The sequence below is a fragment of the Centruroides vittatus genome, unplaced genomic scaffold, assembly GCF_030686945.1.
Source record: "Centruroides vittatus isolate TY-2023 unplaced genomic scaffold, ASM3068694v2 contig_397, whole genome shotgun sequence".
Taxonomy (NCBI): domain Eukaryota; kingdom Metazoa; phylum Arthropoda; class Arachnida; order Scorpiones; family Buthidae; genus Centruroides; species Centruroides vittatus.
Window position 1 is genome coordinate 254,498 of NW_027122212.1, and position 24,293 is coordinate 278,790.

At 32.5% G+C, this 24,293-nt stretch overlaps 1 protein-coding gene across 1 annotated transcript in view; it reads right to left on the reverse strand.

Moving 5' to 3' along the window:
* Nucleotides 1-23,328, reverse strand: part of LOC136976162 (uncharacterized) — a 70,271-nt gene extending 46,943 nt beyond the window's left edge. Inside the window, exons 1-2 of the mRNA XM_067271380.1 lie at nt 23,117-23,328; nt 11,302-11,562 (exon numbers count right to left, since the gene is read on the reverse strand). Coding sequence (XP_067127481.1) covers nt 11,302-11,440 — 139 coding nt within the window. The 5' untranslated portion in view covers nt 11,441-11,562; nt 23,117-23,328. The remainder of the gene's footprint in view (nt 1-11,301; nt 11,563-23,116) is intronic.
* Nucleotides 23,329-24,293: the final 965 nt, after the last annotated feature.

Genomic DNA, 24,293 nt, shown 5'->3' on the forward strand with positions numbered 1-24,293 from the left:
CACGCCCTGGTCGACCTTCTCTGATTTCTGAAGATTTTGTTCTTGATGTGGATAACAAAATTCAAGAGAACCAATGATTCACGATTTCAACGTTATCAATTGAATTTCCACAGATTTCAAGATCAGTCTTGCATACCATTGTTTTGGAGAAACTGAATTATCGAAAATTGTTTTCTCGGTGCGTTCCAAGACTGCTTTCTGACGATCACAAAACAAAAAGATTAAAGTGCTTTATCGTTTTGACTTGATACAATCATCCACACAGTCCAGACCTTGCACCCAGTGATTTTCACTTGTTTCGATACTTAAAGGAGTTCCTTGGTGGTCAACGGTTCAACGACGATGAAGAAGTGAAAACTGCAGTCATGGATTAGGCTTCTTCACAGGCGGCAGATTTCTTTGAAGTCGAAATTCAAAAATTGTTGAGCGGTATGACAAATGTTTAAACAAAAATGAAAATTATGTAGAAAAGTAGATAAAAAAATGTAGAATATGGAAAAAATATATTTTAATGATATTTACAGTATTTTTCTTTTTATTAAAAAAACGGACCTTATTTAAAAAATAGCCTTCGTAGTTTTTGACATTATTTAGTTTTGTTTTATTTATTGTTTTATATTTTTTATGTGCTCTATTTCTTGTAGGAGAGGGAAGGGGCCTGGTAAGAAGAAAATGTCTAGGGCCCCAAAGTGGGTTAATCCAGCCCTGGAGCTGTGGACTGTACATCAATGCTAGATAACATAAACACACCTGACACGTGTTACAATTTTGTTTAATCAACTACAGAGTGTATTTGATCTTTAGAAGCTCTAACTTTTAATATAGATGAGTTCTCGAGCATATTATTTACGTTCATTATTCAATTTAAATTGGATGCAACAACCAGAGGCTGGTGGGAGTGCTCACTTAAGGGTGATGATATTCCTCCATCGAACGACTTATTAGAATTTTTAAAGGGTCATGTTAGATCTCTACAGCCAACCAAAAGTGCTCTCGACTGCGCCAGAAAATCGATTGGCGCCATTGAAAATTCAAACATGCAAAAATGAAGTATATTACCAGGTAACCTAGTGAGAACTGCTTGCCTATCATTTTAGTTCAAAATACAAGAAGTTTTATATTGAAATGATAGGCAAGCAATTCTGTTAAGAGTACTGGCACTGAACGTTTTGCTTCATGCAGTCTATTTTGCAAGTTTTTAAAAATAATGTCAATCCTGAAAATCTCGGGATCAGGAAAACTTAATCCTGAAAACTTTGGGACTAAAAAGTGGTCAGAATCCCGGGATCAAATCCTCTAGTCTCACCTCATCATAATGTACTTCTATGTTAGGCATTCCACATGGATGTCTCGTGACCTAGCTCCTTTCCTGTTTTGCATAATGTCACACTTGATCAACTTTTCACTTAGAGTTACATGGAATGCAAGCAGGTCCATTGCAGCTTTGCATTACTTCGCTCTTTCTGGTCCTCAGACCAGCTATTACAGACCACCAAGTCTATGAAGTGGAAGACAAAGTGCAAGTACCACTTTCATGACTTCAGTAAAATCCTGTAATAAGCCATCACAGCATCTAATCTGTCCACTCCACCCATTCACTGGATGTACATTTTCATCACTTCAGAACTATTCACATCTATCTTTTTTCCTGCTTCCTGTCATATCACCTTGTCTATTTGTCCTACACCAAAAATCATAGATACAAACAAATGTCACAATGCTGTTGGCAAAACATCTTGTTGCAACAATGTCACTATCTGCTGTGATTCTAGATCATGACTACCTCTGCCTAATTTTGACAACTCTTTCTTAACCTTGAGTGGTCACCCAGACAGCCAGTTGGCCCTGAGAGGCACTATCAGAGCCAACAGGCTGTCCAAGTTTCCACTCAAAAAACTGAAAGAAAAATTTATATGGGCAACTGGCACAGTCACCCATATTGGGCAGGGAGCCCCATTGTTTAGTACTGCATTTATTTGTGAGCTTATTGACTGTCTTTTCCGGCGATTACACCAGCATTTATTGTCTTATCTTTTCTTGATGCTATTACAGAACCAGGGAAAGCAGAGTCGTACCTTTGTGAGGTCTTGCTCATGAGTAGCTCGAAAGGGTGAAACTAAACAACAACTCCATCATTTAGCAAAGATTAACAGTCCATTTTTAGGGTTATGTCAGCTAAAAGGCCCCACATCTCAGAGTTCGATGACAAGGTGTCGTCACAAGGCGAAATGGAGATCCCCCTTGAGGACAAGAGGGTGAAACTTGTGGAAAGCATCCGCTAAGAAGTAAGAGACTATATGATAATTAATAACAACTGTAGACTAGGCGTGGGAGAACACGTGGTCTTTGTCTGTGCACAGATGGACAAGATCATCAATCTGTTGCAGGAGAACAGGGACCCACTGCAAGCTGCAGTGGAGAGTCTACAAGAGAAAATAGATAAGGTTCTGGAGTCCAGGAGCCATGCTGGACCAACATACATACAGGTAGCAATGCAGAGAAGCCCGAAGCCAAAGAAAGAAATTATTTTCATAAAGCCAGAAAAAGAAAATGAAGACTCAGAGAAAAAGAAAGAAAAGTTGAAGAAGAATATAAACCCAAAGCAGATGGGCATAGGAATCCAAGCTGTTAGAAAGTTAAGGGGAGGAGGAGTAGCCATTGAGGTTGCTACAAATGAGAAGCTAAAACTGAAAGAGGTAATAGAAGAGAAAACTGGATTGAAGACAAGGGAACCTCTGTGAAGGAGGCCCAGGATGTATGGTGTGGGAACAGATATCCCAAAAGTCAAACTGATAGAATACCTGTATGAACAAAATGAAACAATAACATGACGACTGCAAAAGAGTTCCACAAGCAAACTGAAATAAAGTTCCAATTTGGAAACAAAAACAAGAACACAACGAACTGGGTATTGGAAGTAAGCCCACGACAAGAAGACTAATCATTCAAAACAAAAAGATTAACCTGGGATGATCCAGATGTGGCATTAAGGATTATATCTCTGTCACGCAGTGTTTCCAGTGCTGTAGAATTGGGTACATTGCCAAAGATTGCAAAGAGAAAGGACCCACTTGCAACCAGTTTGGCCACAGTCACAAATACAAAGAATGCACCAGCAAATACAAAGTACGTGAACTGCAGAAGAGAAAAACTCAAAGATACATGCCATAATGCATGCTCAAAGCGATGCCCACTAATACAAAAAGTAAGAAAAATGCTTATTGCAAAAACTGACTATGGCGAGTAATGCTATGGGTCAGACAAACGAAAGATCATTAAGAATTGTACAGATTAATGGAGCCCTACAGCATAAGAGAGGCACCGGCATGCCTTCAAACAGCCTTCAAGACTACAACAAGGACTACTGTCCATCAACAGCAACTGTCATAAGCAGCCCAGACATATCAGTGGTTTTCCACAATAAAGTAAGTAACAAGTTCATAACTTGCTTTGAAGCAGGGAATGGTGACAAGAATTACTTACTTATAAGTGTTTATTGTCCAATACAACCAAAGACCTTAGCTCGACTCTTAATAGTATAGATCAGGGGTGGCCAACTTTTGTGCACATAAGATCTACTTTTTATCGGAAAAATGTGTCGCGATCGACTTGTTGTCATAGGCATAGTCTAAGTGGGGAGGGAGAAGTGTGAAATACATACTATGTTTATATGCTGTTTCAGTACGAAGTGCACTCACTGCTTATGAGTCGAGTCATAACTGCATGCATACAGTTGTGTTCGGTTACAAATATAATACATTAAGTCAAGACATCACTAGTGATCGACCAAAATTGGCTTGGCAATCGACCACTCGATCGCGATCGACTTGTTGGCCACCCCTGGTATAGATGAACTGATTAAACATTTTAAAAACAAGCATATCATAATATGCAGTGACTTGAATGCACACTCTGAGCTCTGGGGAGACCCGGAAAACAATGACAGAGCAGAGCAGATTCTGGAGTTTGTCAATGTAAATGACCTACATATACTTAATCAGCCTGATTCCTTACTCACATTCGATGCACCGATAGGTCAAAGCTGGATTGACCTTACTATATGTAACAGTATCACACTAAGACAGGTCAAATCATGGCAAGTATCTTTGCTGTGCAGTCTTAGCAACCATAGCTACATATTCTTCGAACTGGGAGTAATAGATGAAGTGGATTGTGAAGGCAGCATCCACTATGCCATAAACAGAGCTAACTGGCTGCTCTTTCAGACAAAGATAAGTAGAAGCATGAATCTTGAAAAAATACAAGACTGTAAAAACAAACAAGAAGCTGAACAGCTTATACATAACTTTCAGAAGACCCTCCTAATGGTCTGCAAAGAGAGCATCCCAAAGCAAAAGAAAGGACAGGGTACAGTTCCCTGGTGGACTAATTAGGTAACCAAGATGACAAACAAAAAACAATTGACTGCGAAGAAGATACCAGAGAGCCCGGAATGAATCCGAGAGATGGGCAAAGAAAAGAGAGTACATGAATAATAGTAAAGTTTATAAAGACATGATAAAAGCCAGGAAAATTGAATCCTGGAAGCAATTCTGTATGGAGAGCACCACAAAGCTGTGGGGCTTTCTTTATAAGGCTTGCATAGGCAAGCTCAAGGTTCCAACCTTTCTGGCATCAATATGCGAAGGCGAAACATACACAGAAGAGGTCGAGAGAACAGTAGAAAGACTAATGGACACGTTCTTTCCTCCAGACAATCAGGAGACAGACACGCCACAACAACAGCAAATAAGGATAAATGGAGAAGCAGAATATAGAAATTCAGTAAACCCAGAGTTCACTAAGGAGGAGGTGGAGAATGCTATATACAGGCTAAAGCCTGGAAAGGCTCCTGAGCCTGATGGAATAGTGACTGAGATTGTTTACAAGATCTGGGAGACAGACCCGGAGTACACGACAGCATTGTATAACCTATGCCTCCAATATAGGTTCTTTCCATTAATATGGAAGGAGGCAAAGCTAGTTATCATTCTAAAGGGAGATGACCTGGATAAAGAGCTTAGCAAAAAGTTATAGACCTATGTTGGGAAAGGTCCTCGACTTCCTTATAAGTCAAAGAATAATGGCTCAAATTATAGATAAAAGGTTCCTAAGTGTCAAACAGGAGTATGGATGATATAATCAGTAAAGTTGTAGATGGAACTGAACAAACTCTAACTGAAAACAAGTATTGTTGTGCCATCAGTTTAGATATAAAAGAGGCGTTCAACCACACGTGGTGGTCCCTCATTCTGCAATCTCTAAGGGAAGCCGAATGCCCTGAAAATATTTACTATGTTGTAAAGGACTATCTTAATGATCAAAGAATAGTATATAACACAAATAGGGCACACATTAACAGAGAATTGAACAGGATGCCCTCAAGGGTCCAATTCAGGACAGTTATTTTGGAACTTGGCTTATGACCAGTTCCTGAGAATAGACATATGACCAGACATGATAGAACTGGCATAAGCTGATGATACAATCATAATCTATGGAGCAAACTCTCAAAGAGAGATAGAGCAAAAAGGAGAACATGTGCTTGGTACAATTCAGGATATTGGGGAGCAACTGAAGCTATCATACAACTCTTAAGAAAACAAGGGCAATTATTTTCTCAAAAGGACATACCTATATAAGAGGACTCTCACAACAAGGATGGGAAGTGAAAGTATAAAAGTGGAAAAGCAATTGAGATACCTGGGAATTATCTTAGACAATAGATTGACATGGCTCCTACATGCAATAACAAGAGATAAGTGGATGAATATGTTTAACACCCTTGCGAGAGTGGCCAAGGCAACATAGGCCTAGGCAAAGAGGGTATCGAACTGACTTATACAGGAGCTTTTATACCAAGAATAACTTATGGAGCAGCTGCCTGGTATCGAGTGACCAGTAAAGAGACCATCAAGAGGAAGTTACACAGTGCACTGTTAAGGTTAACTAAGGCTTATTGTACCAACATCAACAGAAGCCTTACAGGTGATGGCAGGACCACCACCAATTGACTTAATAATAAAAGAGAGAACCATCCTCTACAACTTTAACAGGCAGAACATGTCAATTGACAGAATGAAACTTAAAAAGGCAGACATGAACTTAAAGTCTACAGTAGCAATGCTACCGAGACCGTACAAACAGAAGACCATATGCATGGCTAACGATAATGAAAGAGAGGAAATAGAAGTGTATACGGATGGCTCTAAGATAGACAAAGGAGTGGGTGCAGCCTTCGTAACAATGTATGATGATAGGCAAATATATGAAAGAAAATATAGGCTCAGGAACGAATGTTCCATATACCAAGCAGAACTGTTGGCAATAGAAGACGCAATCAAGTGGGCGATCTCAGCCTGCACAACTGGCCATATTATAGTTAACACAGATAGTAAGTCAGCTATCAGCACAATGCAGCAATTTGCTGTTAATAATGTAATGGCTCTAAACATACAGATGGTAATTTAGACATCAAATTCAAATGGATAAGAGCCCATACTGGAATTATGGGCAATGAGAAAGCAGACCTACTGGCCAAAGAAGTGGCCAAATTGACAGAGAGGTGAATTACAATAAGCTCCCTATTTCAGGGATCAAAAATATGTTACGAAATGAAACACTAATCGAATGGCAAGAGAACTGGACAAATTCCGATAAGGGAAGACACACGTATTGACTATTGCCAAATGTGGAAGAACAAACAAAAGACCTGAGGTGGCTACCAGTCAACCACCTTACCAAGTCAAATATATACAGACCACTGTAATTGTAACACATACCTACAGAGAATTGACAAAAGACAAACTGAAACATGTGAGTGCAGTGAAGCAGAACAGGACTTTGACCACTTACTCCTTAAATGCTGCAAGTATGAAAGAGAGAGAGAGTGGAGATCTCGACTTTACATCAGCAGCGCAATGACGAATCTAATCTCAAAATGTATCACATGATACAAGACAGAAACCTATCAAATGACTTACAAACTTTGTGAGAAAGATTAGATTAGATGCGAGATTAGAGGGAAGCCACCTTCCTAGCATATATACTCGCAAGTTACCGGTAATCTATGTAAGACAGACCAGAATGCTGTCACAATCCTAAGTGTGTTAATATTATTAGTTTTATTTGTACGAATACATGTATGTATGAAAAATTGCATGAAAAATTAAATGAACCGTCTTCCTTGTAGTATGATAGTGGGACAAGGATGACTGATCCCCGTAAGGGGAAATGATGACCATTTAATGAAAAAAGTCACCCATATCAATTTCTTTCAGTTTGCATAGCACATTCATAAGAATTTGTCAAAAAACAACTGATGATTGAAGCCAGTAGAAATACAATCTAATTTCAAAACCAATACTCTCATGAAACCAAACTCTTGCACTTTTGCTTCATCATGTTTTCTAGCTGAGCCTTCGTAAACCACAAAGTACCATAGACCACACCACTTTCTTCACAACGATGATAAATCTTTACTCCCTAAGGATATGGTTTGCCTTTTATATATTGTTTTAAACTGAGTTGTCTTTTAAAATAGCAAATTTGCTCATCTATGCGAACCTTTTCTTTGATGGGAAGCTGATGAACTCTACTTCTGAATGTTTCCAAAAGTGAACATACATGAAATGCAAAATAATTTCCATTTAGTATTAGTATCCAGCAAATAATTACCTTTATAAGTCTCATTAACCTACCATCCACAAACGAACAATTCCATTTTTGGCATCAGCATTATTCACCATGTGGAACTGTGCACGAAGTTTAAAAAACCTATTGACGCTCATTGCAACTGATATCAAAATCAATCTTTGTTCCAGGTGAACAGAACTGTCTTATTCTTGGAAATCCTAATGCTCCAGTAATATGTATTACAACCAGGGCACAGATTTCTTTGTCCATTGTTACAATGGATTTTCCATCTTTCTCAACTGAATACATATTTGTTTGATTGTCAATTGAACTGATGAGCTCTGGAGTGACATATTTCATGAAATAGCTGAGAGGACTACCAACAACTACATCTGAAGCTGGATCTGGAAAAGGCTATGGAAATACTGTGGCTGGGGGCTGAAAGAGCCAATTTCTCCACTTGAATTTTTGCATACTACACTGATGTGCAGGATTATTATAACTTGATGGAATTGAAAGTTATGAACAGCTATACTGTAGTCATCATGTCTTCATAATCCTCATTGCTTTTGCTGTCACCTTGATTGGCAGTAAGATAAGTAAATAATCGGTCATTATCATCATCAAAATTGGATAACTTTTCTAATTCAGACAAATCTCCATTGTCTAGGATACCAAATATTTGGTCGGCTGTCAAGAGGTCCTTACGATGGCTACTTTTTGTACTATTTGCATGAGTTGTTTAGCAACCTGATGGTCCTGGAAAGGTCAAAATGTAAAAATAAAAAATAAATGAAATAAAAAAAAACCATGAAATGTCTCGTATTTGAAGCTGCACCACAAAACTTCCAGAAATTCATGACTCACAATTGTAAGCATCCACATTTACACAATCTCTGTAACTTAAAATTTTAACCTAACAAATGTGTTAGCTTAAAATTTTAAGTTACAGAGAGTTAAGTTATTAACCCTAATTTCATATACAGTATTCTAATAACAAGGCAGTGGTGAATAAGAAGGCAATCAACTTTAAGGATGATGACACATTCTCATACCCATGGAAATTTTTCTTCCACCACCTATAAACTATGGGTTCATACAGGGATTGTCTCCTCCAATCATCAACTCCCCAGACTGGATAGGTCTCCAATCAGCAAATGACAATGCTTCGGATTCGAATAGTCAAACATCATGGTTTCATTTTCCAACTCTACAGCAAGATGATTTGCATAAGTATAGGATTTTTTGCTGGAATTTAGGCTTTTGAATATAGTTATTAAACATATCCGACCAATCAGAAAGTAAGAAAAAAATATACCTTACTGAACTTGGAAATTTGAAAAAACTAACACTTATCAGGCTCAGCTGAATTGTTAAAAGCAGCCATTTGCAGCTAATTCTATTAATTCATCCAACAACTGTTAGAAAGTGCAAAAATAAATGTTGAAGTAAAGTACAAACACAATTGTCAGGGTCATGACTGTATAGTACTCAATAACCCATTCCCCAAAAAAATATGTAATATGACTTTCACAATTGTGAGTCTCATGAATAAAAGGGTTAATATTTAAAACACTAGTTAAGACTGATAATAATAACTGATAATGACTGCATGCTATCCAGCCACACATTATGAATACACAAGAAGTGAGCTTGAAAAGGCCTATTTACCCAATGACAATGATAGCAATAGCCAAATACACCATTATTATTTTAGTAAACAAAATTTTATAATTTATTTTAACTTGTATGTGTTAGGACCTGGAAATTTTAACATTATCCATGATTACAATAAACAGTACTGTATACAAAACAATGAAAGTGTCAGAAAATTTTAAGATTGTATATGTAATTTTAACATTTCAGGATTATAATCTCAAAAATGTTCAAAAACATTTGATTAACATTTTTCAGATCTTTTATATCACCTACAGAACATCAGTTATCAGTTTTAAATCAGCATTCTACAAGAGATCTAAAGATAAAATCTAAAAAATATTAATCTAAAAAAATGTTTTTGGTTTCTTAAAACTAATAAGTTGCAATTTTTTATTCCATATACAGTACAACTGTATGTAATCAACCGAGATAGCAAGTCACAGGTCTTTTACTTTTTAGTTTTTAAAATAGAATAGGATTATTCCTGGGATTGACAAGAATAATCCTATTTCCTTTGGTTATACAGTATCTAAATTAATTAATTAATAGCTCTGGAACCAAAACTGACAGAGGTCCATGTAATCCTGACAATGTATCTGCACTGTAAGCAGGAGTTCCAGGTTCAAGTCCTACTCCAGGCTGAATTTTCTTCTTTCAGAATATTCTAAATTAAAAATTAACTTAAAAATGTGAAGTTAAGACTATTTACAAAAATTTTTTACATTTTCGAGTCTATCTTTTAATCCTTTACACTACTCCAGAAGTAACAGTCACTATGGTTAAAGAACGAACTTCTTTTACAAAGGTAAAAATAGGTAAAAATTCACAAAGTAAAAATGATCCAGTGTCAGCCTTTTATTAGAGGTTCTGACACCTTTCACTAAAATCACAAGGAATTCTTCTCCCCATATTATCCTTTTCCAATTTAACTGCTTCAAGCCCTCTGGTGGTAGATACGAGTTTCTCACATTAATTTGCATATAGTACAATTTCCAATGTTAACTCAGGATATTATTTCTTCAAAATATGAAGTTAAGACTATTTACAAAAATTTTTTACATTTTCGAGTCTATCTTTAACTTATTTCTTATTATTATCGTTAACTTATTTCTAATTATTAAATTTTTTACACACAATACACAATCATTTATCATTCAGTGAATGTTTATTATTCTAACGTTTTTCGTCTTCTTAATCAACCAAATTAACTTTATCATGAGATGGCAGCTTAATTATCTACCACTAGCCAAATTGCTTTGTATCTTGCAAAAGAACTAAAAATTTCAAGAGAAAGTTTGGTTAATGATTCTATTAAGATAAAAGATTTTGACTTGCTACCTCAGCTGTGGAAATGGCTGATCAAAGAAAAAAATTAAAAGATCAAAATCTTGTAAAATTTTTGATAATTAAGAATATAGTTTCATGAAAATGTAAATTAAAGCTTCAATAGTTGCTAGGTTTGTGCAGGTAATTTAGGAGAGTGAAATGTTTTGGTTTGACAATGATAAAACAGTTCAAAAACATTTTCTGATTTGGTGAACATGTTACTCAATTAAAGAAATTTGTTACATATTCCATACTCTTATAATAGAATTTGTTTTTTATAAAAAATAAAAGCATATGAACTTAAAGTGTGTGTTTGAAATATGAAATCTTCACTCATACAACTTATACCTCATTATTTCATATTCAATGATTATAATGTAACAGTACTATTATAAAGTTGTGCAAGATATCCACAATGCATTTAGAAAGAAAGATTATATTTCAATGGCAAAATATACACTTTTATCAAATACATTACATATTTACATATTGTATGTATCACTGATGTAAAATTCTACATTTTCAAATGGAAATTATTCCACATTATTTAAAAAAATTTCTTTGAAATTATTCTACATTTTTTTTCAAAATATATTTGCTTTTTATTTTAAATATATTAATTTATAAAAATAATCATAATAATATCATAATAATCATCATCAATTATAAAATTAATAATACCTTGTTGTAAACGAGTGTAATGACCTGCAAGAGTACCATGTGGACAAAATGCTAATGGTAACATGGTAACTCCTTGATCAGAACTGACTGCAGATACTGGAGGAAATGATGATCTATTAGATTGACAAAATCTTTCCATGTCATTAAGAATAGATTTGTATAAGCATTATGTATTCTATGTTACATTAATGAATTTCAGAATATGGTAAATATATCAAAATGATCTTTAATTATCATCAGGATTGAGAAGCAAGTTTTAACCTGAAAAAAAAAAAAAAAATTATAGTTAACAAATTAGAAAATTATATCTGATTTCAAAGTTTATAATAGTTAATAGTAAACAAAACAATTTTTAATTATTTATCAATATTTTTGCATGTTATATATAATAAAATTGTGTTAACTTAAATTTCAAATTACAAATATACAAGGACAGAATGAAAAACTTTGTTCCCCTTTTTAATAAAACAAGTGTAAATTAATGTAATAAAAATGAAATTTATGTACCAGACTACATAATTATTTTTCAACAATCTCTTCTAATCTCAATACATTTCTGCCAGCATGTCACAAGTTTGTGGAGTCCATCATATAAAGTTCAAGTTTTTTATCAAATTCAAGAGATTGGTTGACAAATTTTTCAGCAAAAGAGACCATAGTCAATTCTGAATGCCTTATTGAAACTTTAACAACTTTAATAACTTTACTATGAATACTCCCATTTTATTCTTTTTTGATATCATCTTTATCCAAATATCACTAACAGAAGCCTAATTTTTAATTAGGTATTTAAAAACTGATGTTACATTTTTGCCTGCCATTGCTTGTCTACAGGTTTGAATCCCTCAACAAATTTTTGCTTGTACAATTCTTTACACTCTAATTATACCAGATATACCTATTTTTAAACACATAATCGACATGTTACTGTATTTTTTTTTTTAACTCTTTCTGCCCTGTGGGCAGTAAGAGGATCTCTTTTAGCAAGCCCATTATGGCAAGGCCCACAATGAGGCAGCCAGGTGGTGAGGGATGGGGCCAACATATCCAGTCAGATCACCCCGAAAAATTCCTGGGGATTTTCAACCCATCAAGATTCGATCTCAAGTCCCCAGAGCAGTAAGCTGTCACCTTAACCACTCAGCAATTCGGTTGTCTGTTATCTGTGTTTAAAAGTCCATATGAAATTATAGCAATTACTGAATAATTTCATCTTCCATAAGCAGTGGGTGCTATATCATCTGCAAATCTAAATTATTGATGTTTTTACAATCTAATTTTATTCCAATTTCTAATTCATCTAAGTTTAGGCTATTACCCTGTAATTTATTTTAAATGGAATTGATTGGATAAAATGATTTGCATAAAACCTATTGTAATAAAAAATTACATTAACAAAAAAGTCAAACATATTAAAAAATGCCTACTGGATGACAAATCTGAATCACTGATATCTGAAAACTATTGTGGCTAAATGCCATTATTGTACTGTATAGTTATATTTTATATTATATTAGAATATATATTTTCCTTCATTCTTCCTAGTACTATTATCTTCCCTTCCTGGTATTTTCTCCCGACCGGTGCTTAACGGCGCAACAGCAGGTGGTCTCTTGTGGATAATGGGATGGTATGCAGCCCTCAGGGCAGAACGGGGACGGAGTGGTCATTCTTTGGCTAAGACTCGAGAAAGAAAGACGCGCCAGAGGTAGCTCTCCACCACGTTTTTGGGACCACGTGGAGACGAAAAAGAAGTACGAGGGAACGTAGAAAAATTCGGATCGAAAGAAGAGAAGTTCAAGAGTATTTTTGTCCCCGTCTGTCAAGGAATTTTCGTTTTAGTGACGAAGTTACATCGTTCGTGATTAAGAAGAGATCCACCAACCATTGTATATAACGCACCGTGATAACGCCGTAAAATTTGGGTACCCTTTTCTCTTTCAGTCTATCCTTTACTTTATTCGTCCTCATTTTCCCATTATCCTAATTTAGTTATAATTAGTTATAAGTTTAGTTATAAGGTGTATATATATATATATATATTTACTTGTCGGGGAGAGATATTTTTTGTATTGCTGGCATCCTACAAGTTCCTGTATCTTATCACGCATATTAAAGATTCTGTTTTTGAAAATCCCAGTTTCTTTGTACTCGGTATTCGCATAACTCACACTATTTAAATCTAATTAGACAACTTATTCTAAAATTATTTGTAAATGTCAGATCACCAATAATTAACAAGGCTTTTTTCAACAATAACTTTACAATAGGAAGATCTCTAATCAGTATACTGTAATTTTTACAATTTAGTTATACATTTTACGCAAAAGATTTTCAAAGACTTTATCATCATCACAATTCCTAAATATAAAATTCATATTGAGTGGGTGCCATGAGTAACTTTGCAAGGGATAAAAGAATGTCCAAAGAAGTATGAATGGCTGTGTACAAAAGTGTTGTTGTGCCTGTGTTCATGTATGGAGTAAAACTTTAATAATGCAAAAAGACAAGAGTCACATTACTGCATGTGAGATGAGGTATTTGAGAAGTGTGTATGGCATAACAAGTAGAGGCCAAGTGAGAAATGAACAAGTGCTGGAGGAATGTGGGGTGAAAAGAATGTGGTTCAAAAGGTGAGTAAATCGGCTCTGTAATAGTTTGGCCACATTGAGAAAATGAAAGAACTGTTGAAGAGAGTATACATGGGAAAGGTGCATTAAAATACTAAAACATTACTGTCTATTGGCATTAAAACACTTTTTATTAACACAAGCACTTTAACAAGATGGATGGGAAGCATGGTAGGAGAAGGCTGATAAAGTCTTGGTTGGAATAAGTAGATGAGTATCTGAAAGAGCCTGAGGTGTTGAGTCAGAAAAAGAATGTGAAGTAGTACACTAGAAGAGGCATATGTGTGTTATGTGTCTGAAGCAAAAGAGGTGTGTGTGGACAGAAAGGTATGGAAAAAGTTGCTGATTGAATGATTTGTAGGATTGTAGTCCCCTTTTGCATGCTGCTCATTGGATTATGAGTATGAGAATATCTGTATATATTATATCTATATATATATATATATATATATGTTCTATAAAATTATAGTTAACAAGATAAATATAAAGCAAATTTCTTATATTAAGTATTCAAAAAAAGTTTTTTCTTGTTTTTGTTGCTAAACACTTTTTTAACAACCAATATAAAAACTTCATTTAGATATTTATCTTGTTATACCCTGTTAACACTGAGAATTTCAATCTAGATTGTGACCAAGGTCGGCGACTATGCCTTGATGCAACCTCCCTCAACCATTTCAATCGTGACTGAAACGAGGTTCAATTGTGATCGACTCAAGAGAGTTCTTGAAACTAGATCCAGTCACAAGAGAGATCCCACAATCCCATGCGCATGAGAAAATACAAGATGGCTGCGGAACACGTGTTGGGCTATCGACAAAGAAATAAAAAAGATATGTTATTTGGAGAGACAAAGACATCTGTCTATTATTAGATATATGGCAAGAAAAAGTACTGTATTTATTTCTAATAAAAACTTCCATTTTGTTTGTTGGTGTTCGTGACTTACTGCATAGTTATGTCAGTTTTATCACCACGTGTAATAGCCGGGTTCTTCTTAAGCAGACTGCCTGTGTGAACAGCACAATGTTCAACTGGTGACAGTCACAGTCCAGATTGTAGGTAAATCGAGATCAAAGTGAGTTGTGGATTGTGTGTGAACGTAGTATCAGAGCTGCTAGGGATTGCAGCAAAGTACTTTATTGTTTTAATTGACAGAATTCTGACATCAGTCAGCTCTAAATAAAAACATAGTTTATAAGCATGTATATGTTATGGAGTTTAGGCTTATATGGTTAGGAAAATAAAGGCAGTAGCATTGTTGAAGTTAACATATTCAATTCATACATGATAATGAGATTGATTTTATCATCAGAATTTGTACATATTTAAGAGATGAGAGAGAGACTGATTTATAGTTCAAAACTGCAGAAAAGAGAAGAGAATGTATCTGTATTTCTTTGTTACTTTCTTCTCACAAGCATTTACATATGTAAATTATGAGAGGAACATACACATTTGAAGAACTTGAAATATATCAATTTCAAATATTCCATTGTTTCATTCTATTTTCAAACAATTTCAGTCTGATTATGACCATTTAATACCAAAGAAAACATTTGATACTATAAGTTTTTACATTTTTTTGCTGGATTTTTGGCACTGTGTGTTGGTTTTCTTACATATATCCAGTTTCTGCTAGTCATTGTACTCACAGTATATAATATGAAAGTTATTATACTCAAAAGTGCATATATTGAAGACAACTTATTTGTAAAATGTTTTCATATCAGAATATATATAATTTATTTAATTTGAGATGAATAAAGAATATTACATATTGACAAAAGAAATTAGGAAAAGTGGTTCTGAAATATATTTTCAATTATTTTGGATAATTTTTTAAAATTAATTTTTAATATGAAATCTCTACATTTATATAAATTTTATTGAAAACACAAACATATAGTTTGACAGTTCCAATAAACATTTCTATTTTGTTCTCTACTATAAAAATGTGATGAATTGTAATATATGATCTATTCAAAAGTAAAACCTTCAACTTTTATTTTGAACCAAGGAGAATAAGGTATATTATTAATGTGCAAAATGTTGCACAATAAGCCATTAAAGCATTATTTTCTCTTCTTTCTGTTTTTACAAAATATGAATTTGACCCAAAGAGGATTATATAAACTGGACTTTATTATAAATCTTAACCCCATTTCAAAATTTAATCTTTTCTGTTATGTCAATATTAAGATTGAACAAAAAATAAATATCAAATGAAAATAAACAAAACATGACAAAGATAAACTGAGAGAATGAATTGGATTTTCTCCAATTTCTCTTAGTTCTGTCATCCAACCAAAAGTTTTGACAATGTGTTGCTAATCTACAAATGAGCATATTTTATATTGAACCTGCAGCATGGGTGACACACCACTGCCCTGGCCACATATGCATCTGATCCAGACAATGAAGCGGAATTTGACAAAGCTGAGCTCATCACCACTATACTCCACCTGGACCATCTAAAATGGTTGAAAGCCATATCCATTTACAGAGCTAGCCACGTGACCACCTGTATCAACCAGAAAAAGGAGCTTAATCTATTGGTAGCCTGGCAAGTCCTTATAGACGACAACCGTTAATTATCACCATCCACACAAGAATGCTCATGTCCATCACAAGGTGTTTCGTCAAACAGGCGTTTGATTTGGTTTTGAATATTTATGTTCTGTTTTGAAGCGTTCCATCGGATTTTACCTGAAAAAGTACTATTCAAAAGTTCGAAAACGTTTGTAATAGACTGTCTTTTCAAGAAATACACTGGTAACAAGTTCCAGATATAATGTTTATTTTATATTTATTAAATTCTATTCCAAGAAAAATCTCTAAAGTTAATTAGGCTAAATATTAGATATTTATAATTTAATTAATCTCTCTAACAATATTTTTATATAAAAGTATAGTTTGATTTTCTAACAAAAGCAAAGTACAGTTCAAATTAATGTTATAATTTGAAAAGCAATCATTGATTATACTTGCTCTTGGCTACAAAATCTGATTCAAATTGACTCACTTGTTCCAAAGGTAAGAATCAAACCTTTAAAACTTGTAAGTCAAAGTAACTTCTTTTAAAATTAAAAAACAAAATCACTTATAAACATGGTAAAAAAAAAAATGCTTTTTAATCATAATCTTCAGATTATCTTGTTTTGTTGAACACTGGAAGTTGCACAACCAGTTATAATACAAGCTTTTTAATTTGACCTCTTAAATTCAAGATTCCTTTACAATCTTTACATTATGTACAGAAATCATTTCCTAAAAATTTAAAATCACCCTTCAGAAACATCAAATGGTTTCAAACATAATTGATCTTATTAGTACTTTTAGTAAAATGACCAAATGTTTTTTATGGATAAAAGCACTATGCAGAAGATATTTTTCTTTAGTAATCTTTGTTCATATGCTTAAGGTCTTTTCTATTTTTTTTAACAGTTCGATTTCTAATGGCAACCTTTACTACTTTTGCTCTCAGGAAGAAATACCCTGAGGAACAAAGATAGTAAAGGTTGCCAAAATTTTGCCTCATTTCTAATTTCTGGCTCTAATAAAATCTAACAATAGATTTATTTACAATGAAAGCATGAGTAACCATAGCTGCTAAATATCCTCGCTGAAAATGATTAACATTTTAATTACTGGCATGACTTTGTGGATGCATACTAAAATAAAACATATCATTTACTATTTGTAAAAATGTACATGTTGAAATAACACAAGATACTATAAGTCCACAAGCACAGTCTAGTAGTCAACAATATGAACTGTAAGTAAGTTTAATATATAAACATTAAAAAATCATTTATTTGTTTCTCAATTAGAACTTGTCGTAGACTGCATACCTTATCAGCAAAACACTCAACACCTTTTAAATGTGCAGCCAGATTTATTAAATTCTAATGTTTTCGGTCATATTAAATGACGTTTGAACTCAGGAATAAACTGAAAAATGGAAAAATTGAACACTTAGAACATTTGCATTAATGAACAAGCGTTTTGGAACGTTTTTAAAAAATATTCTAGTGAAACTACGTGTGCCATCTCTACAAAAGGCTAACACATAACAAGCCTAAGAAATAATATCACATTAAAAATAATAAGATGCAAAAGAGAAATAATAAAAATATAAAATAAGAATAAAAATAAAATGCAAGAGATAAAGGCATAAAACATGAAGCTGTTGGGAAAGAACATTAAACTGACTGGTTCTTCTCTTAAGTATGCTTCCTCTAAGCCACATTTCTTGACATTTATACTACGCTTGATCGCCAGGCTGCCAAAACTTTACTTGCTTCTCAGAAGTTGATAGATTGCCCTTTTTGGCAGGTTATGCAGATATGCCAGGCTTCTGCATATTGGAAGTGCCTTTTGTCACGAACTATTTGTATTAATCTTGCATGGTCCCATTCAGCTTTGACTTCTTGGGGGTCTGCTAAGACGTAAGTCACCTCTGTGCAGGTTTGTCCACTTCTTACATTTCTCTGGGGTTCAGGCAGTCTTTCCTTGAGTGATCTTCCAGTAGCTCTGATATAGAACATCTTATTCTGCCGTCTTGTGTCCGTAATAGGGATACTATAAATTCCTGGAAGGGAGTTCTTGTCTATAGCATCTTTATCTGCCCTTAGCAATTGGTAGATAGTAGGATTCCTTTTATATATTATTCTTTTGTTCGTAATGGCTCCTATTTGTTTCTTGACATTATTTTAGCTAATTCTTCCACAAATAAGCAAACTTTAGCTTAGCAAATGTGGAAATAAGAATATGTGAAATAAACTAAAAAAATGTGCAAATCTGGAGGTTCTATTGGGCTGCCCAATAAGTTCGTTCAGTTTTTAAATAAAATTAAAAGGCACATTTTTATTTTAACCTGTAACTTTATTGAACAATGTATTCACCATTTTGTTCCACTACATTCTGCCATCTTTCAGGCATTCATAATTTTATCTTCCCAAAACTTTTTATATTTTTGAGCAAAGAACTGTTCCAGGTACTTTTACAGTCTTCCAGGAAATTGAAATTTTTTCCATTAAGAGAATCTTGTAAAGAGCAAAATAAATGAAAATCCAAAGATGAAACATATAGTGAATATGGTGAATGGATCAGAACTTCCCAACCAAGCTGTAACAGTTTTTGTCTGGTCATCAAAGAAACATGCAGTCTTGCATTATTCTGATGGAAGATTATGCATTTTCTATTGACTAATTCTATATGCTTTATACGCCAAGTGCTGTTTTCAATTGGTCTAATTGGGAGTAGTACTTGTCAGAATTGATTGTTTGGTTTTCTAGAAGGAGGCTCATAATAGAAGACTCCTTTCCAGTCCTATCATATATACAATACCACCTTCTTTGCACGAAGACCTGCCTTTGGCATGGTTAGTGGTGGTTCATTTTACTTGCCCATGATCTCTTGTTACACATTATTGTAAAGCATCCACTTTTCATTGCCATCATGATTTGCTTTAAAAACAAAACATTTTCATTACATTTAACACTAAATAATGCTAATTTTACCATTGGTACCTGCTGGAGATCAATTGGCCACCGTTTGTTTTACAAAGTGTTTTCATGTACTTTTAATGATAAAAGTTTACTAATTTACCACTTAAACCCGAAAGGGTATAGTATGTACAATAAATATTTATTCTAAAAATGAATTATTATTTATGAAAATACATAATGAAATAAATCAATATACTTCTAGGAAAAACTTGCTTTTATTATGTTTAATTTAAAAAATAATAAAATAATAAATGAAAACAATTTTAATGTCTTATTTATTTCTTTATAATTTCTCAGATTTTAATCTCATTCTATCAAGGCGCATATTTTTATGCCTTATAATAATAATATTTCTTCTATAATTTTAATAAATAACAGAATCATTAAAATAAGTTTATAAATTGAAGTTAAACCTCATTCACACTGACTAAAATTAGAATAATTTTCACCTGAAGATTTTGTGTATTTTGTATATTTACAGCTTAAGATTTTCACCTGATACAATATTACTATTATTTCTAATTTGATACCCACAATTTCTTCCAACTTCAACTGGTTACAAAAATGAAAACATCTGAAAACATTCTCTCTGTTTTAATAATATATTTAAGGTGTGTGAATATCAAAACACAAAACCTTACATTTTAATAAGAATTGATAATTTAACTGCAATTAATGAAATAGCTTTGTATGAAAAATATACTAACTTTTAATAAAATTTTTTATCTAAACTTGAAACTGCTTCTTTAGTAATTATAGATAAATAATAAATACACCTATCCCTCGTTTTACACGGTACTTCTTTTACACGTTTTCGCTTTTACACGGTTTATAAAATAAATGTAGAAAATAAACTGGCTATGATCAAAAGGAACAATTTTTAACTCTAATCTACATCTATCTTCCAATCCACCTTAATTATGTGTTATAGTTGATATTTAGGATACTAGGTGACAGTTTTATTTCAATTTGTCAAATAGTAACCGATAAACCGATGTAGGGTTTATCGAAGTTGCACTCCCCCATATGCACGAAGTTGCATTCATTGCACATAGTTTTAAACCAGAAAACTTTAATTTTTCATATTCATAAGTAACAAACAATTAAATTATTTTTAATTACATTTTTTACATTACATTACATTACATTACACAATTACATTACATTTTTATGAATCTTTCAGATTTTATTTTTTGTTCCTTTGTACTTTGTATTTAATTAATAAAAGAATATATTTTTTTTGCCTTTCAATATTTTTGTTTGATTTATGTACAGTACCTTTAAAAAATTGAAAAAATTCATAATTAATAAACAACAAAGTTATGCGTTTTTTGCATACTTTTCGATTTACACGGTTTTACATTCAAAAAGATACAAATTTGATTTACACATTTTTCTCAGGAACCTATCTTCCGTGTAAATCGAGGGTAGGTGTACTATATGCAGGGTTCCTACTCAAATTTTTGTTTTAATTTCCATGACTTTCCCTGACCAACTTTCTATTGATAAATTCCCTGACCCTCACATCTCTTACAGTATGGCACATTAACAAATTAAAACAGCATTTGAGTTACTATGCGCATATGTTTTGCTTCTCCAACAATTTAGTTAGTTATTTTTTCTAATTAACAGTTATATATATTTTTATAATTGCAGATTTATTAAAATTAAAATAAAATGTATTATTAAAATTCTGTTATTAATCTACAACCATAAATCTACATGGCTTTGAAAAAGATCAATTATTTTTTATTATTCATTAACAAATTCTATATAATCTATGTACAAAACTATATATTTATTAAATTCATTTCTTCATAAATTTCCTGAACTTTATAAAATGTTAATGAATTGGGAAAGAAAAATCAGAAATTGTTTTGCTCAAAATTATTAAATGAAAAATGATAAATAATACCATTTAAACTATTTATCATTTTGTGTACTTTGTAAATTTTTGGGAAAATTTTGTGTAAACTTGGGAGAAATTTTGGGTCCTGAAAATATTTTACACTCCTTTTTATAAGTTGTATTGCATCACACTACTTCTTGCTGCCTGCAGACAGCTACACTTAGTCAAGCATATTGTCAGCAAAAAATCAACAAGACAGCCAAGGAAGCAAATTCCCTGACTTTTCCTGATTTTTAGCAATTTTTTAATAAATTTCCTGGTATTCCATGACTTTTTCTGAACACCAATGAAAATCCTCAATTTTCCATGTGTATAGGAACTCTATATGTATAAAAACATATTGATAGATATTTGAATAGCTGAAAACATTTGAAACTATTGAAACTTTGTTAAAGATGAACTATAAAAATATATGTACAGTACATACATTTGTATAATCTGAACAAAAAATATCTGAAAATTTTAAATCATTAATAAACAATAACAATTATAAACAAAATTCAGTTAATAAGTTATATAAATAATGCAAATTATTTACATGTACAGTACCTTAAAAATGAAATGCAAATTTAAATAAAACTTATATAATATATTTTTGTTTAAAATTCATTTTCAAAAATCCATCATCACAATAGTAAAACAAAAAAAAAAAATCAGGTATTAATTCCACAAACTTATATTTTTAGATGTTTCTTAAAATAAGAATTTATCATAATCTTAATGTTAACACTACATTAGTATATTTTTTTCCTAATTCATATTTATTTTATTAACAGTGCATAAATAAATAAAAAAAAAGCTGTTCAGCTTTCTCACAGTAAATAACAGTAGAACGTCACAAAGCAGTTTTTTTGTTATTAATCAAAGAAACTGAAATTATATTCATTTATAATGCATAAATAATGGTATAAGTGAACAGAACTTGAAAACATGAAAAACAGTATGAAAACATTGTTAATGCTGAAATTATTATTGCCTTTTAAGAAATGTTTTAAAATTAACTGTTACAGTTTATCATTATTTTTTATCTTACTATTCTTCAATAACATTTGACTCTTCACACTAAACAATAATATGCTTCATATTAATAATTTGATCTGAGTCAATTTATATAATTTTAAACAAACTACACAGCGTACTGTTGGAAAAGAATTAAAAAATACATTCCACAATTATCATACATATTAATCAAATTATATAAACCATTACATAACATAATTATTAAGCACATAAGATTAAAATTTAATCACAGGTTATATATCCTATTTGAAAAGAATATTATATTTATGTAATTATTACACAATCCATTTAAAACAATAATTACAATCAAAGATTTAAAATTTATATTTAAAAAAATATTTTAAATGTATTTAAATTAATAGCTTTTACTGTCTACTCTTACCTATTTACATTACTAAATTATTCAATTAATAAAAATTGCATTTAGCATATTTGAGTAAGAAATATAAATCACTCTTAATAAGAACTGCAGAAGGATAATTGGAAATTTATATATTATGCTTTATATTATTTCACATATGAAGTAATGAAACTACAGTAAAGCATTGACTATTCTTATCAATGATTATAGTTGTAAAAGAGAATTAATAAAAAGAAATATAGGTTTTACCATTCAAAAACCTTTAGTATATCGTCTAAAACATATTTTATATCTATCAATTATTAAAGCAAAAGAGGATCTGAAAGTTTAGATAATTTAAATCGAGGTCAATCTTGTAAATAAGTTTTAATGCAGTTCTTACTTTGACAGATGCAGTTACCGTCTAGAAAATAACATGAAATAACCACGCATTAAATTCTTTAGAATTAAAAAAATTGCCATTTCAGTTTCATTCTTCCATTTTTTATTGTTTTTTGATCGAAAATGTTTTTTTACAGACGAAAAGGAAAACTCAATTCCAATCAGCTCTTGCAGACCATATCACCATCTAGCGGACATTTTACAGCGCTTTCTAGAAAAGAAAAATGAAAAAAAAATTAATTAAATTGTAATGTAATGTATATTAATTAATTGTAGTAACGAATAATTATTATAATTTAAAATAAATGGTAAAATGTAGTTAGATAAAAAAGTTTAAATTTATACTAAACATTTTTTTTTTACTTTTTTCGCCCTGTGAGTACTAACAGCTCCATTTATCAAGTCCATTCGGCAAGGCCCATAATGTAACGACCGGATGGCAATAGACGGAGTCGACAGACTCTGTCTCTTTGCCACCCAGATTGTTACATCCGTCTCTTGCCACTTATTTATCAAAAATTTTTGTGGTTGTTCATCCGATTTCGATCTTAGAACCCTGGGCCGTAGGCTGATGCCTTAACCATTTCGGCCATTCGGTCGGTTCATAGTACGCAGGACCGATTCTGATAGGTGTGTAGTACGTGAATGCACGCAGACGGTCAAATTCCTAAGATGGCCGAAAGAACACTTTAAAAATAAAATTCAAATATAATTTTATATTATTTTAATACAGTGGACGGCGATGAAATAGAATGATGCACTACGGTTGATGATATAGCTGTGCAGATTATAGATATATAATACCGAAGCATGCATGCTAGGTGTTTTGCATCAGACAACTTGGAAATGCAAGCAACAAATGATGAGGGATTCATCCGTTGAACCAGAGAAAATTTCATAAGTGGGAATTCCATAACCACTACGAATCTTTCTACTTTTAAATCATGTTAAAAGCCTAAAATTGAAAAAGCATGAAAATTTCACTATAACGTCCATGCATACAGAAAACCGCCTTGAATGTATTTCTCGACGTTTCAAGGTCCCCTGAGTCCAAAAATGTAAAAAGCCTGAGTGGTCAGTTTTTGATGGATCGCCATATTTTCCCTCTGTTTTGTACTGTGAGAAAAAGGTTTTTGTTAGCCCACTACGGTAAACACCCAACAAACTAAACACGCAGA